Source organism: Lygodium microphyllum, chromosome 15, assembly GCF_053477565.2.
Source record: "Lygodium microphyllum isolate KBCC chromosome 15, Lygodium_microphyllum_v1.1.10, whole genome shotgun sequence".
Classification (NCBI taxonomy): domain Eukaryota; kingdom Viridiplantae; phylum Streptophyta; class Polypodiopsida; order Schizaeales; family Lygodiaceae; genus Lygodium; species Lygodium microphyllum.
The window spans coordinates 92,537,591-92,554,444 of NC_141149.1; the positions used below are offsets into that span (position 1 = coordinate 92,537,591).

At 39.2% G+C, this 16,854-nt stretch overlaps 1 protein-coding gene across 1 annotated transcript; it reads left to right on the forward strand.

Moving 5' to 3' along the window:
• The first annotated feature begins 8,685 nt into the window (after positions 1 to 8,685).
• Positions 8,686 to 12,127, forward strand: LOC148024761 (uncharacterized). Its single transcript, XM_087694413.1, has 3 exons — positions 8,686 to 8,887; positions 9,516 to 9,912; positions 10,338 to 12,127. The coding sequence occupies exons 1-3, from the start codon at positions 8,722 to 8,724 to the stop codon at positions 11,827 to 11,829; spliced, it is 2,055 nt and encodes a 684-aa protein (XP_087550539.1). The 5' UTR covers positions 8,686 to 8,721; the 3' UTR covers positions 11,830 to 12,127.
• Positions 12,128 to 16,854: the final 4,727 nt, after the last annotated feature.

Here is a 16,854-nt window from a genome sequence, read left to right on the forward strand (position 1 = left end):
TGAAGAGAGCATTGCGGAGAATAGTTTGTCCTCTTCATAGGCTCGATTAAATTCCTCACCATTTTGGAGATATAAGACTTCGAAAATAAAAAATCAAATCTTTCCAATACTTTTTAAAAATCTAGGTGCTTTCTTTCCATTTTTGGTAGGTTGCATGCAAGTTTCGAGTTGGAAAGATTGCATAAGCTTTGATGTGTGTTTTTATAAAAAAATATGCCATTCGTCAAAAAGCTTCTTTTGGATGTGTGAAAGCATTTTGTAAACAATTGATTGAAACTGGTTTTTTCTTTACCTTCTTCCACAAACTTGAGATTGTGATTGTGAATCAAATTGAGATTGGGATCCCTTTTAATGTGCATGACATAAAGCTCAAGGGTGGTTGGGTGGAATGGGCTTTTCATTGGAGTGCATATTCTAACTCTACTATTGGCTACTACTCCTTTGTCTCCTTTATATTATAATATAAATTCCTCATTCGCTCTTTACTTTGTGATTCTCTATAGAAAATCGTGTGGATTCTTATCAAATTGTGATTATTTGTGTTTCATTGAGCCTTATCACAAAGGAAGTACATCCATATCTTCTTCTAATAGTTTTTAATGATCAATATGAAATTAGAAGATCCTCCCAATTCTTGTGTATGTATCTTACCTCACAAGTCAGATGCACGAACTCTAGAGGAGCCTTTGCTCTATTATTGCTTTGTTGTGGAAATGCCATTGCCTTCTTGATATGGTAGTATGCAATTGCATTCATATAGTAGAAGCAGTCTCCTTAGAACTTTTTCTTACCACCCTTCTTATTTTTATCACCATCACTTTTGATGGAGGAACCACCTTTGCCCGTTGAATTTGGAGAGAATGTAACATCCCACTACTACTTTCTTCTCGCAGCTTTAATCCATAACTCCTCCTTGATTAATAGTGAATAAAGTTTCTAAAATGTTAAAGTTTGAGGTCTCACCTAAGTATTAAGAAAAATTACCAGTACATCAAACTTGTGTAGACAAATCCAAAGATGCCCCCAAGTTTGTGTAGACAAATCCAAAGATGCCCCAAGCTGGCTCCTCACTAATATGACCCAAAGCCAATCATTTGGTCACCTAATTCTTGATCTAAGTGATGAATTCTTATGTTATCTTTCCTTTAGTAAAGTTTTCTACTACTATAGGTAGTTCTCCAAGTTTTGAATCCTTATTTGGTTTCATGTTCCTATTGGCTCTTCATGATATTCCAAGCCTCTAATGCCTTAGTTGTATCCTAAACCAAGGTCACAACACTATTAGAACATATTGTAACTAAGGCACACAATGCATCTATATTCGTTTACTCCCAAGACTGTAGAAGATCTGCATTGGGAGAAACCATTATACTCAAACCTTCACTAAAGTTTAGTTTATGCCATCTAACTTGCCTTCCTTAAGGGTTGGTGGACAAACATTAATGTTTGGATTGCTAGTACAACAACAACACTATCTAATGCTCTAGGACCACTTCAAGATGCCAATGTTACTCCTCTTTACAATTGAAGCCCTTGCCTCTCACATACTCTTCAATTCTTAGATTGACCTAGGCTCTAACAACATGTAGAAATTACATAGTGCAACATTTGAGAACATAATAAAGAGTAAGCAAAAAATAAGAGAAGAACACAAATTATTGTAAATCTAAAAATAATAAAGTGATATAAAGATGGCTATGTCCACCCATGTGATTCCATTGTGAAGCTTCGATGGTGAAAATCTAGATAGGTGATAGGTGAAGAGCTTAAGGCTAGTTGAAAGAACTTTGAGTGGGTCAGATAGATGATCAGGGTTTTGAGGAGGTTTATTTTTTAAAGCCCACAAAGGTAGCTAGGTGGGCTTGCCTAACCTACCATATTACAAACCTCTGCTAATTGATCGATAAATATTCCCTTTACTATTGGACTAGGGATGCTACCCCTAATCCACATCAGGGGGCCACTAGCCCCCTCGCAAGGGGCTTCTTTTGTGGCCCTTAGACCCCAAAATAGGGGCCCCTAATATCTCAGACACCTTGCAACTCAATGTTCTATGTCTGAAGTTGCTACAAGCTTAACTACTCTATCTAACCCACCAGCTAGATCCAAAAAGATCATCTTTTTGTGATCTGGTCATAGACCTCTAACATCTAAGGCACGACCCAACTTGACCTCATAATGCTGGCCTTACAACTTTGAGAGCCATAGATCATTGGTGGCACCTTTTGAGGATGGGCATTTAGCATATCTAGTATATGGAGCAAGAGCTCTATGCTATCTTTACCATCATAATGCCATTAATTAAGGTGTAAAGAACCTGAAAGTTTGAATTCTCATTCACCATATCCTCTCTACAACATGACTTTGGTGAGGAAGTTAAGATACCTACACGTGAGCGAAGACGAATAAAGTTTGGTGGAATATATTCAAACATGTAAGATATGACAACCACCAATTGAAATAGATTTGGAAGTGAACATCCTCACAAATACCTTCAACATCAAGCATCTATTCCAAGCCACAAGAGGAGGGTGCCATAGTAGCCATGTAACCACTAAGAGTGGTGTCACCATGACTTGACTACATAGACCTAATGGGAATTAGTAGAGTGATGAAGAGCCACACAAAGGACTAGAGACATCCATGTACACTCAAGAGCATTACAAAATGATGATCAAAATTAGAGTAAATCTCAAATACAAAAGGTGCTAGATATTCCAATTCCTATAGACCTCTTATAGCCAACCAGAATAATGAATGAGCAGACCCTAAAGAAGCACTCCAAGAGATCGAGGAGTATCAAAGTCAATCTATTATTATTATATTTGACTTCAATGTCTCATAGAAGCTAAGTTTTAAAAGGGTTCAACGTATTTGCACCAATGAGACTCTCAACAAGACAATTGCCAATAAGAGGAGGAAGTGGTTGGAACAATAAAATGTAGCTACATTTGTTGGAGCACACACAATAGAAGAGGATATAAGACCTACCTCCACATGAAACCTATAAAAACTTGGAAGATGCAACCCAAATGGTGCTACACTATCATAGAGATAGATAAGCATGCTTGGTTCACATTATGTTGTTCTTCTCTAATAGAAAGAGTTGATGTAACTCACTATCCATACCCATAGAGGCATCATTTTGACTAGAATCTATAGGATCATGGAGATGTAACATCCTGAAGATTCTAAATGTGGATGCCGCATACCTTGAAAATATTTATTTACTCCAATTAGGGGATTTGAAGGAATCTTTCTCTAGCTTCATCAAAAAATTCAGTAACTATCTAGATGTAGCCTTCACCACCTGCCACCACCTACAATTGCTTAAGGCTATTAGTCAAGTTATTGAAGTAGAAACCATCAATGTATAAGAAAAAATAATCGCCATTTTTCTTTGATATCAATGCCAAAACCAACCAAGTTGCAATGGAGGGCTCCACCTTTGTGTATTGCTATGCCTATCATAATGAATGATAGTTTCAATAGTATGTTCAATTGCAATACCCACCCATTCTTCCCAAAGTCATCCATTATTGAGCTTTTCTTGTCATCACTCAAATAAATCTTTGTTGAGCCAAAGTTGTTTGTCATAACCATTATTGTTACAACTCCCTGAGTTATAAACTTCACAATTATTTATTCAAGAAAAATGAAAAAAAAAGAAAACAATGAGAAAAAAGGAAAAAAGGCAAAGAGAAAGCAAAAGATCAAACTTAGATTAGATGCACCCACCATAAGCACCATAGCTAGGGGTCCTCAAGTTAGAGGTATAGTGTCTTGACTGACTAGCTCCATCTCTAACCACCTACCCCATTCCTTCCCCTGCTAGACATATTAGGGCACCTAGGGGCACGGCATCCTAGGCTTGCTCGACAAACCTATCACCCCCCAAATTCTATTGCATCACTCTACCTTCCACCAAGTCCTCAAGTGTGGGATACACACCAAGAACAGCTTGGTGTTAGATCGTCGATCTCCTGATTGCACTTGCATAAGCACCACCCCACTTCACAATAAAATAGACATATCCCCAAAAGAGAGCACATTGTTTTGTGTAGGTAATTGGAAGACAAGGCACAATATTAACCATCAATGTCAACAACTCATAGTCCTTGTCTCCAATAGTCATGCTATACCTAAGGACCTGAATCTTTTGTTGCACTGCACTCTGGAGCATGCCATGGGACTGGCAATTAGCTAGCAAGGGAGGTAAATGTTAACCCTTACAATATTAAAGGTATTGAATATTTCATCAAAGTGCAAAGAAGGGTGATAATGGTGCAGACAATACACGTAATATTTTCCAATCCATTATATACATGTGAAATGAATCTTAAATTTATAAACATTAGGTGAGATTTGGGTTGGTTCTCATGAAAATTGTAAATCAATCTTGAGGTTACACTAGAAGATCTCTCGAAGACCTACAAATGGATGTCAACCTTGCAATGCAATTTGTATTTGTTTTTATCTAAACTATGTCCATAGAGGTCAAAATGCATGCAAAAAAGAGGAGGACTAGTCACACAAGCTGAATGGGAAATGTGGGGTGCCAATTAGCTAAGAGGTACTTGAGTCTTGTATGTATCAAACTCTTAAAACCATAAGAGTCTCTATTGTTAAGCTCTCATGGAGCCTACCATTAACACTGCTCCAACAACATACCTAATGATTTGAATGTAATCATTAAAATGAATATGATAAAGGTGATTTATTTTGGGGGCTCCATGTGGCCTTATCCCAAGATAGCATTGAGGGGGTATGAGAGGTATTGGCACACATTACTTGATATGGATGGAGATAAGCTAGCTTGCATGCATGAAAAATGCCAAACATAATAGGCAAGGATGCCCTCTAGATGCATATATTCCATTGTAAATTATATTGAGTACTCTAAACTCTAGCATTGCTTTTTTGTACTTGTATTATTAATCACCTTTTGATTTTACTTGTATGCTCTTGAAATGTGTGCCTTGAAACAAAAAAATTACCTCTTATAATATAATTTTAGTGTCACAATTTTGTTTGGTGCAATCATGCAGTTAAAGCTTCCCTATTCTTTAGATTTGTTCGATGTGCTTAGGTATACTTTGCCTACAAAGATTACCTCTTGGATTCATTTAGGCATTGTGAATATTCTTATATGATGTATTCCAAAACTTAAGTACATCACAAATCTCAAACCTTGTGACATTAGTACATCCAAAAACAATATACAACATTGTTTTTCATATAATAGAAATGTGGTCCTTATCTCCTTCACACTTGTTAAACCATTTGATAATTTATCTAAAATCTAACAAAGAGCATGATCAAGAAAAATATCAATCATGCTTGTAACTATGGTGGGACTTCTTGTAACACTATTATAGAAATGGTCCATCTTTTACATTCCTCTTGTAGATTTGTCCTTGTGAAAGGTGGACAAATACTTTCATGAACTCAAACTAACTGGCTGGAGTTACTTTTTTTTTTCGTGAAATATTTTGTTGTCCTATTTGAGATACATAATGCTTCAAATTACAAGATTTTAACTTGTAACCTACATAATCAATAGAGATGCCAAAACACCTAGCATCAAAGTAAAAAAAGAGCTAATTTAATTATTAATTCTACAATTTACAAGATGTTGTAAACCCTTCTCTATCTAGATATTATTTTCACTTTAAAAACACACTTATAAATATATTCCAATACTACTTCTTACAAATTTTTCTACACAACAAAGAGTATTCAAAGCTTCATTTAAGCAATACTAATCAAGGTTTAAAATAAACCTTGAGGGTCGTATGAGTGAGCCTAAATGCTTCACTTTGTGAACTTTGATGTTCTCAAGGTGCATGAGTATGATGACATGTTAACCATGTTGTTAAAGTTGGGAAGATGATCATTGGGCAAAAGAGCTCTCATATTTGAGGTTGTCTTTAATAATATATAATGATATTGACCATTGCACAATACCTATTTGAATAATTTGAGTAGCAGATGATTCTCCATTTATATACACTGAAAAATTTAGATATATGGTGTTGCATACTCATGTTTGAAAGCCATAAAAATATAATTTTTTGATGAGGGCGCCCCAATGCCTTAAGGCTCTTTAAGATATTCAATAGATCTTTTTTCAACAACATCACAGGACGTTGAGGAAACAATAGCTATGGTCCATGCCTTCCCCTCATACATAATCATGGAAAAAGTATGGCTTCAAATTTATGTGAGAAGTTCAAAGCACAAAAGGGTTCTAAATTCATTGTAAGACCAACCTCGATGCTAGCTAAAAGTGTTGCTTTCTCCTTACAATTATGGTGCAAGGTTTCTACTTGAAAAAGCTCTAGGTTTACCCTTCATTACACTTAATAGAAATGTCATTTTCTTCCTCAAGGTTTTCTTATGTCCATCATCCATTCTCCATGAGTAGAAGGGAAAAGTGATTGATGAAATGTCACTTATATCATTAGGAGCTTTGAAATAGCCCATTGGTAAAAGATAACTCTACATATAATATGCTCATGATTTTAAGAGGAATTGCGTAGTAATGACATACGCCATACAAGTGTTGCACATTTTGAACATACTTGCATAGCCACATTATATGTATTTGCTAGTTTACTCATAAACCATCTAAATTTACTACAAAAACTCACATGTGAGAGTTTGGAATGAGTATGTAGGAAAAATCAACATGCATGATAATGAAGTACAATTTCTTTGTTTGGCCTTATTTACTTGGGCTAAGAGTCATAGAAGAATGGCAAGACTTATAAGAATAAATACATGTGTTATGACTAGTAATAAAGTTGCTAGATTTTGTGTACTTATTAGACATTGATAAGTGTGCTCTAAAAAAGTAAGAAACATCACTATGATTCAAGATTTACGTGCTCCATGAGATGAGAATGTAATAAGGGGGAGAAGTACGACCTTTCTCATGAAGGGCATAAAGGTGATTGCAATTCTAATATCTGAAAAGTGTGTTGCTTTGGTAGACATAAAGATATGATGCCCAACCAATGCCATAATACCCAAAACTAATAGAATGAAGGAGTGTTGATGGCTTGGAAGCTTTAACAGTGGATAGTGAATTTGGGGTCCTCTTGGGTTTGGCCATAAAACCAACAAGTATATGAAATAGGCATAAAACCAGAGGGAGTGGACAAAATGGCTTAGACAAATGTGATCGAACTAGGGTAAAGTAAATCATATGGCATGGGGAAAACAACATGTGTTTGTGCATAGAGCATGTAAAGCTATGTACAAGCATTGATTTATTGAAGATTCTACTATAACAAAGTCACTACAAACTACAGATTCTCCTTGAAGTTTCTTGTATGATTGATGTCAAAGTCTTGTACCACAACAGAATCTATGTAACTACACATCGAAGCCATTTGGAGCTTCTACAAAGAAGTAGAAATTTGGCATTGCAAGGTTGACAAGGTAAACACATGCCATATGGTCGTGTATGATGAGTTGTGGGGGCAAAGTAAGGGTGGTAGTAATAATTGGATGGGCATGTACATGGAGGCATGGAGAAGCGAGCGATACCATGGGAACGAGGATGTCAAGGTGCGATATTTAGAACCATTTTCTATGTCCCCTAGAAAGTGTGAAGAGACTTAAAAGTGTGAAAAGTCCTCTGGAAAGGAAGATCGGGAGGGTACTGGTGGGCCGGAGGGATGATGTGAGCAAGGTTGTCTTGGAGTGGAAGGGCATGATTCCCAAGGGGAGGGGGTGTGTGCTTGGGGAAGTGTGTGTGTGTGTGAGGTGGATATTCTTCTTTGCTCTTCTATAGTGTGTGTGTATATATATATATATATAGAGAGAGAGAGAGAGATAGAGAGAGAGAGAGAGAGAGAGAGAGAGAGAGAGAGAGAGAGAGAGAGAGAGGTCCTAACATCTATGGGACTTAGGGGAACAGAGAGAAAAGGGGGAGAAGAATACAAGGCACATAAAAGACAAAGAGAAGAAGGCTCTTTGGGCACTGTTCTCATTGTCTTCTTCACCCATCCCAGCAAGGAGAAAAGAACACACACAAATATATAAATGGACACAACACACACAAATATATAAATGGACACAGAGAAAAGGACATGCAATTAGCATACCAACACATATGGAACAAATAAATATTCCTATGTAATTTGCATACCAGCACATATAGAATAGATAAAATGGCCCTACAAAAAAAAAATTGAAAAATGATAATTATTAATTGCAGATGGGTGTGGAATGCTATGACTCATGAGGAAAAAGAAGGAAGGAGATAAAACAATGGCATTAAAGTAATGCTTCCTACTACAAAACAACAAAACTTGGTTTCCTCGTCGGCTTGTGCTGATGCGGCCCCGGCTATGGAGCTGCCGAGCATTTCAACGCTCTCCCTTCCTCCCTCCCCTCCCTCCCTCCCCCCCCCCTCTCTCTCTCTCTCAAACCATAGCCCTGTTTCCCTGGGACCTATAAAATAATGCCCCTTTGCCTGTCTCGTTCCTAGCCCCAGACAGCAAACGCCAAGCGAGGCCTCGCAGGACTCCCCCCCTCTCTCTCTCTCTCTCAAATGATAGCCTCCCTCCCAAGTTCCCAATCCATCAGCCCTAGCAATCAGCTGCGTTCTCTCAGTCCGCTTTCCTCTTTGGGCTTCCCCCATTGATACCCTCCGCCGAGCCGTTTTCCTGACGCCCCAATCGGTCAAATTGCCATTTTGGGAGCAACGCCATGTCCCATAATGCTGGCTCCCCCTCTGGTGAGGCGAGTGGGTCGTCCTCTGGCAACAGGGCAGACGGCCAATTGCAGGCCCTTCAGGCCTTAAGCAACAATAGCTCAGGCCAGCAGCAGCCTGCTCCTGCAGTCAAAAGAAAGAGGAACCTCCCAGGCACACCAGGTATTGCACTTGCCAATATAAACATAATAACCACGCCTGTCAGTTTTGTTACTGTATCAATCTTTATCAGGTATTGCACATAATCATGTATTCACATGTGCATAATACAGCAGATAATGGCATCTCACTGCATGTGTTCATTAGACAGCAGATTTATTGGAACTGATTGCATTTGTGGGTTATTTTGCAACTGGTTACTACTGGTGCTTGTATGTGAGAGCATCATATGAGTGTATCAATCTTATCATATAATGCACATAATCGTGTATTCACATGTGTACAGGAAAACAGATATGTACATCTCATCTGAATATGTTCGTAGGAGAGCAGATTTATTGTAACTCATTCCATTTGTGGGTCATTTTGCTACTATTTATTCTACTGGTCCTTGTATAAGAGAGCATCATATAGATACTCAAATCATTGCAGCACATACGATGTGGTCTTGTTTGATAGAAATAACACTCAATGGTCAAACACTGTTGACACTTGCCTATCTTCAGCTCAAGGGAACTTTTATGTAGTTTGTTGGCTTTCCTGTCTTTGTCTTTGATGGTTGATTTGTTTGATGTATCTTTTTGCACTTTCATTTTCTTATAAAGTGAATCCATGTACCATTGACTTTCAGATCCGGATGCTGAAGTCATAGCACTTTCTCCCAGAACTCTTCTTGCAACCAATAGGTTTGTCTGTGAGATATGCAGTAAGGGTTTCCAGCGTGATCAAAACCTTCAATTGCACAGGAGAGGCCACAACTTGCCTTGGAAGTTGAGGCAGAGAACAAGCAATGAGATCAGAAAGAGGGTCTACATTTGCCCAGAGCCCAACTGCGTACATCATGATCCTGCAAGGGCACTTGGGGACCTAACGGGCATCAAGAAACACTTTTGCCGAAAGCATGGTGACAAGAAATGGAAATGTGACAAATGCTCTAAACGATATGCTGTGCAATCTGATTGGAAAGCCCACCTTAAAACCTGTGGAACACGGGAGTATCGTTGTGATTGTGGAACTTTGTTCTCAAGGTAAATGAAAACAAAATCAATTGGAAAAGTTTTCTTTAGGATCCTTGCTGCATGCTGGGCAAAGTTTGTTCTGTTATATGTGCCACATATGCATGCTTCACGGCACGCATCTTGAATACATCATTTGTACATAATGATAAATCAATTGTTACATCTTTCAGTGTGTGTTTTGTTTGTTAGCTACATATCCTGCCATTCTTGCAGTTGTAAATTAAAAACTCGATAGCAGTAGCAGTTGCATTCTCCTGAACAATGAGACATTGCTGCAACTTATGGCATACCATTTGTTCCAGCCACATGCTCTCCCAGCAGTCAATACATGTTCTATTGGTTTCTTAGTTAGTTGCAAAACATCTTTTGTGTATACTTGGTTTTTGATCTTAATAAACTGAAGCTGAAAGTTACATTGATGGGTTCAAATGCAGGAGGGACAGCTTCATAACACATAGGGCATTTTGTGATGCCTTGGCTGAAGAAAATGCAAGAGTATCAGCCCACAGGCAAGGTGGAAGCATTGAGCAACCTGGTGTAGGCTCTGACAATGGCAGTGCAGCTGCAGCTGCAGGGCCACCTTTATCTCCTCATCAGGCTGACTCTCAGCTGAGTGAGGATCCAAATGACGCTCCACCTTCTTCATCAGAAATTTCAAGGCCTGGACTGTCTGCTGATGGTATGCCCAATTTTCCTCTGACAGAAAGTGGCATTGCCTCCTTACCCTCTAAGTGGGTTCAAGGACCAGGTACATCTATAGCTGCACCCAGTAAAGGTCCACCTGCACTCTCTCTATTTCTAGGCTCTGGCCCTGGGCCGGGTCCGCCAGGATGCATGCCCATGATGGGAGGCGGGATGATGCCAACAAGCTCCCGAGCAGTGAATGAGGTAACAGGTTCATCAGAAGGGTATGACCCCTATAACAGGTTACTGAGTGGTATGATGCCTTTGTCTACTTCTGGGGCAGGAGGGATGTTCACTAATCTCTTCACTTCAGGGAATGGATATTCTGGATCACAAGGGTCAGGTCTTGGTCAGAATACAAGTGCTGGGATGCCTGGGTTTGCAGCAGTGATGAGCAATCTGGATAGAGGCAGGTATGCTGGTGGAACTATGCCAGGTTTGGGCACCTTGGGAACTGGGAGTGTTCCATCTGCATCTTCAAGTTTCAGTCCACCACAACACACAGCTAGTGCTCAGATGTCTGCCACAGCCTTGCTTCAAAAAGCTGCACAGATGGGTGCAACAGCAAGTAATCAGTTCCTTTTCCGAGGATTCGGAAGTGGTGTTGGAGGCAATGATCCTAGTGCAATGGCCCCAGCAGAGGGAGGGGCAAGACCAAGTTCAAGGCATGACCAAGAAAGACTCAGGGTTGCCAACATTTTCTCGTCATCTTTACCTCCTTACCAACCTGTAACAAGGCAAGTGGGGGATATGCCATCCAATAGTCAAGGAGCAAGGCACTCTCCTTTGTCAATGGGTCAGGGGAGAGGCATTGAAGTTTCTAGTGTCCAGGAGTTTATGAACGCTTTGTCAGGAGGTGGATTGTTTGGAGGTGCCCCGTCATCTTTACTTGGACCCTCTACCAATGGTGTAAAAGGGTACATGCAACATGCTGATAGCTTTATGAAGCATCATGCGCTAGGGGAGACCACACAGGATCCTCAGACAGATGTGCTACCTGGAAAAACCCCCTTGCAATTGGGCTCTTCACAAGCTGGTTTCAGGGGGTTACAAAGAGGTGAAGATGGGGCTGACAGAACTACTCTTGATTTTTTAGGTGTAGGAAGAACTACTAGCATGGCAGGGGCTACTACGGGCATGGGCCGAACACTTTCTCAGAAAGACTTAGCCAGCCTCACATCACTGAGTAGCGGAGTGAGTCGGGACACCTTCCCTTATCAGAAAGCAGCTTGCAATCAATAGGGAAGATGGTAGCGTACAATTCTTGTAAATTTTAGGCTGTGCAAGGAGGCTGTGTATTTTAGTAAGACATTTTGAGTATCTAATCATTTTAGAAAGTCATTAATCTCCTCATGCATTTGACTGGGTCTGTTCTTGTATAGCAGAACTCCCCCTCAAAAGAAAATGATGAATGGGGATGTAAATGTTGCAGCACCGAGATGCAGTGGAATCATAAAACTTCAAGAGTTCTCTTTTCAGCTATAAATTTAGTTCTTATATCCCTGTGCCAACTAACATCAATACAGTCTCATTTGAGATCAGGTTATGGTATCTGTACTGCATAAGTGTCTGCCTGAGCATGTGTGGTTTGAGTGCATCCATACCTGCGAATTTCTCCTGGTATGTGTGTGCTATTACTCTCATGACCTTTTTGCGTTACAGTCAAGACAATTCCAGTCCAAAATACAATAAGAGAGGCATCTCAATGTATGCTGACAGCTGATTGAGTGTTTGTCTGGAGTGGTTTAATTAGACAGCTTTAATTTAATGAACGTCTGATTTTGTGGAAAGGATGTGCTTGTCAATTTTATCTCCCTTTTTGTGGAAAGGGTGTCTAATTTCATGGCAAAACCTGTTTAAAAGGAAATATTTTAAGAAATGAATTAAAATCTTATTTCCTAAGAGACTGAAGCTCAGAATCTTATGGGTTATAGCTTGGAAAATGGTACACCCTTGGGAAAAAGCTACGATGCTTGAGAGAGTGTGAGAGAAAGAAGAAAGAAAGATATCAGACATCTCTAGAAGGCCATTATGGCCTGTGAGACCTGGTCAAAAGTACAATTGAAGTGGTATCTCGCCAGAGTGTAATTAGAGTATGACTAGAAGTGAAAACAAACTGCAAAAATCTATCACAAAGGAGAGATGAAAAAGAAAAAAGGTCAATCCTAAGATCTTCCTAATAGGTGCTACAACATATGCTCCAATGTGGCTCAAATCTATTAGCAATAGGGGCGGTGTTCTCACAATTTGAGGGGGTCGAGGATGCTTTGAAGCATTTTTTCGAGGGTCTAGCTTTGAAGCATTTTTTCGAGGGTCTAAGCAGTTCTAAGTAGGGGATGGTGGCATTTTGCACCTTGAGGTAGGCAAGATATGGAAAGGACTTAATCACTATGACCTTGTGTTTTTGGGATGCTGTGCTAGGGTCTTTCCTATTAGCTAGTGAAAGCTTTAGTTGACACCAAGATGTTTGTAAGTCAAGAATTTGGTTGGTTGATTCAAGGTTTGAGGATTGGTAACTTGGCTCAAAGGTAGGTGAATCATCATTAAGTAGGATTCTATAGCATGAATGGTTTGTGATGAAGGCTATGTTTCGGTTTGGACTCATGGTTCATGGATGTACACATTTTGAGATAGGCACCTGGAGTATTCTTTGAGCATGGATGGACAATGGAACTTTTGAAGGACAAGCACTCGTAAGAAAAAGCCATTGATGAGGACAAGGGCAATGCCAACACATGTAGGAAGGGCGTGATGGTGAAGACTGAGAAGAAGCTGAGGAGGGTGGAAGCATAGTTGATGTGGTGTTGGTGTTGTTGAAGCCGAGGTTGTGTGAGAGATTGAGGTGGTCATAAGCACACATATAGCCCTCTTCACTGTCTTCACTTCCACATACTTGTCTTCATCTTCTTCATACCAACATTTCAAGAGCATGTTCATGGAGATGTGGAGACAACACATGGATTAGGCGCTATCCTTGTAGATTGATGAGACTTTGCAATTGAGGTCTTCCTAAAGGATTGTCTGAGAGCTTCTACTTGCCCACTACCTTAGTGTGATGCTTATGGTATTTGTTTGTGAGCCTTGAATTGAGAGTTTAGTTTTCGAAATAAAGGAAATGCATATGAAGAAGCTATTGTGTTTGAAGCAAAGAGTCGCTTTTTGTTCATTGTGCTTGAGATGATGCCTTTGCCTAGGAGTTTTTCTCCTAAAGTCATTGACATAAAAGTCATTGTGTTGTGGACATTTTTAAGATCATGGAGAGCTCAACCATATGGGACTTTGGAAGGACACATTATTTTATGTGTTTCCTCTATGCTTGAGGTAAGACAACCTCTTAGTTAATTGTTTTGTACCTTGCCTTTGAGCCACCAAACCTCTCTATCTCTCTCTCCATCCCATGAAAGCAAAGAAACAAGGAAGGACTCATAGTTTGTAGTAGACTCACCTATTACTCACCCTCTCGTTGTAGTTTGTTGCCAGAGGAAGTGGTAGATGACCTCACGATCCGAACGTATACCCCTTGCACACCAAGCTCTCAATCTACCATTGCTATGCTCCACTGTGTGTTGCCAAGAGAATGTATGAATGCCTCAAGAAGCTCATGTGTTTTAAAAGAGGGGAAGAAGAGAAGGAGATGAATGGAACATGAGACACATCTTCACTCTCAAAGTCCCATGCACACACACTCTCAACATCTCTCTCTCTCTCTTCTCTATCTATCTCTATCTCTATCTCTCTCTCTCTCTCTCTCTCTCTCTCTCTCTCTCTCTCTCTCTCTCTCTCTCTCTCACGTAAGCTATGGTGGAAGCAAAAAGAAGAGAATAAATCTTGAACTCACAAAATCTACACACAAGAATGAGGGTCTCTATTATCTTTACTCATAAATGGTACACACAAGAATGAGGGTTTCTATTCAAATTACACATTAAGTACATAGGGTTTCCTTGGTGGGTAGCCTCAACCCTTGTTCACTCTCAAGTCTCATCTTTCATGTTTGGTCTTCTCCCTTGAACATGCCTTTTGGCTCATTTGATGGATGGGTCTATCATCGAATCTTCATTTTACTCTTGCAAGATTTTGCATGTGTGCTGTTTAGAGTGAATAAAAGAAAAAAAATTGACTTTAAGAGAGATTACAATTTGGAAGGGATTGAGCTTGGCTCTCACATTTATAATAAGTATTCTTTGCATACTACAAGAATTTGACAACTAATTCTAACTTACAATGGACTAGTTTCGAGTGTGGTAAATGAATAGAGAATAGACATTGAGGGACACCAAGGTATTAAATATCTTTGAAAATTAATTTGTTATCTCTCTAGGTCTAGCTTTAGGCTCTTCCTACTATTTATATAGCTATTGACTATCACTCGATATGTTTAGATGTTTCGATTTATGTGGCAACTACTAGTTAGGGTAGCTTGTAAAAATGATTTTTCTAGTAACTCCTAATGCCATTGGCCACTTTCTTCACATTTTTTATTCTTGCAATTGTTATTTTTAGTGGCTACTATTTTGCACTTCCTAAATTTCATTAATACTTGTCCCCACCTAGATAAGTGCTAGTCCCATGGCACTTGTTGAAGATAGTGTGCTGTAGCACATAGCTTAGATGTGGAATGCTCAGACTTGAGTGGTGTAGTTCATTGAAGGACATGGAGGAGGAGTTGTGCACTCAAATCTTTTGCCACAAGTTCACTTACAAAAATCTTACTCTTCCATAGATGAGGATCCCGAAACACCTCATGGAAGACATACTTACTGAAGAGATCATAATTAGAGATCTAAATAGTCTCTAAATAGGAGCATGAAACCATTGTTAAGGCAAATAAAGTACTTACTCAATCTCATGATGCAAGCTCCTTTGAGCTAAGAGGGATGCTCATTATCTTTGTGATGACTACACTTACTAGGGCGATGAACGTAGGAATAGGACTCTCCATTCATCGCCTACCTTAGGAATTATCACACAATTAGGAAAAGTTATTACTTTAGGAAACATGATGCAAAAGCAATCACAAACAAGAGGATCTATAGTAGAGAGAGAGAGAGAGAGAGAGAGAGAGAGAGAGAGAGAGAGAGAGAGAGAGAGAGAGAGAGAGAGAGAGAGAGAGAGAGAGAGAGAGAGAGAGAGAGAGAGAGAGAGAGAGAGAGAGGAGAAAAAGCCAAAGAGAGAAAAAGCAACAAGAAAGAAGAAGTCAAACATCCAATAGGTAATGAAGTAGGCAATGAGGGAAGAAGAGAAGTAGAGGATAAAGTCAAGAAATTTCATGTATCTTGGCTTTGATGAAGAAGACACCTAGGAGGAACAAGCAACATCCCATGTTGCAAAAAGAATGAGTAAGAAGGAGGCAAAAATGATAGAAGCCAAGATGAAGGAACATATTGAGAATATTCAAAAGAGCATCCTGCAATAGGCCTGCAATCATTTGTTGAACAAAGATAGGAAAAAAGCTACATGCTTGTCCAACAAATTTAAGAAATCATTATAAAGAAAGAGAAAGGCTCAAGAAGATAGTATGGCAGTAAAAAGCATAGTAGGGAATCTGGATGCTATGGAGGTGCTATGTGATGAACTTTGGAAACATAAAATGGAAGCACTTCAAAGTAAATAGGTTATCCAAGATAGATTAGGAAAGAAAAATGAGACCTATACGAGGTTCATAACAACCCAAGCCAATCATTAGTTGCAAGACCTCTAGACATGACTAACAAAAAAAAGACTTGGCATTAGGAACAAAAGATAAGAAATTAGAGGAGCAGACGAGAAAATAGGGGGAAGTGAAATCTCACATGGTAGACCTAAGAATACAGTTAGAGTAGGAGAAGGTTATTGCTCCATGGTAGAGAGATCCGAGATAATCAATAGGCTCAAGAACAACTTAAGTTAGCTTATGCCAGTTTGCAAAAGATTGTTGACATAAGACTGATCACAACAATCACTTGAATGGAGAATGAAGTAAAGAAAAATTGGGTGAAGCATTGAGGAGGTTGACTGATGAGCCAGAAAATTCACTAAGCAGAGAAATTTAGCTTAAAGTGAAGAAAATGTGTATAAGTTTGTAATATTAAAGCATTAAGAGCTCTATAGAAAATCTATCTGCACATTTCCCACCTCTAGCACTAATGATGTAGCTACATTGAAGGCACAATTGAGCTTTGTCAATGTAGCATTGAGTAATTTGGATTTTTATCAAGTTCTTAACATTGCAACCCCAACACCAAATAGAGAAGCGCTTACAAACCATTTAAAGAGCATTGGGTATGA

Coding starts and splice junctions, on each gene's coding strand:
- LOC148024761 (XM_087694413.1), top strand. CDS start 8,722: ATGTCCCATAATGCTGGCTCCCCCTCTGGTGAGGCGAGTGGGTCGTCC. Junction 8,888..9,515: donor GAACCTCCCAGGCACACCAG/GTATTGCACTTG, acceptor ATTGACTTTCAG/ATCCGGATGCTGAAGTCATA. Junction 9,913..10,337: donor TGTGGAACTTTGTTCTCAAG/GTAAATGAAAAC, acceptor GTTCAAATGCAG/GAGGGACAGCTTCATAACAC.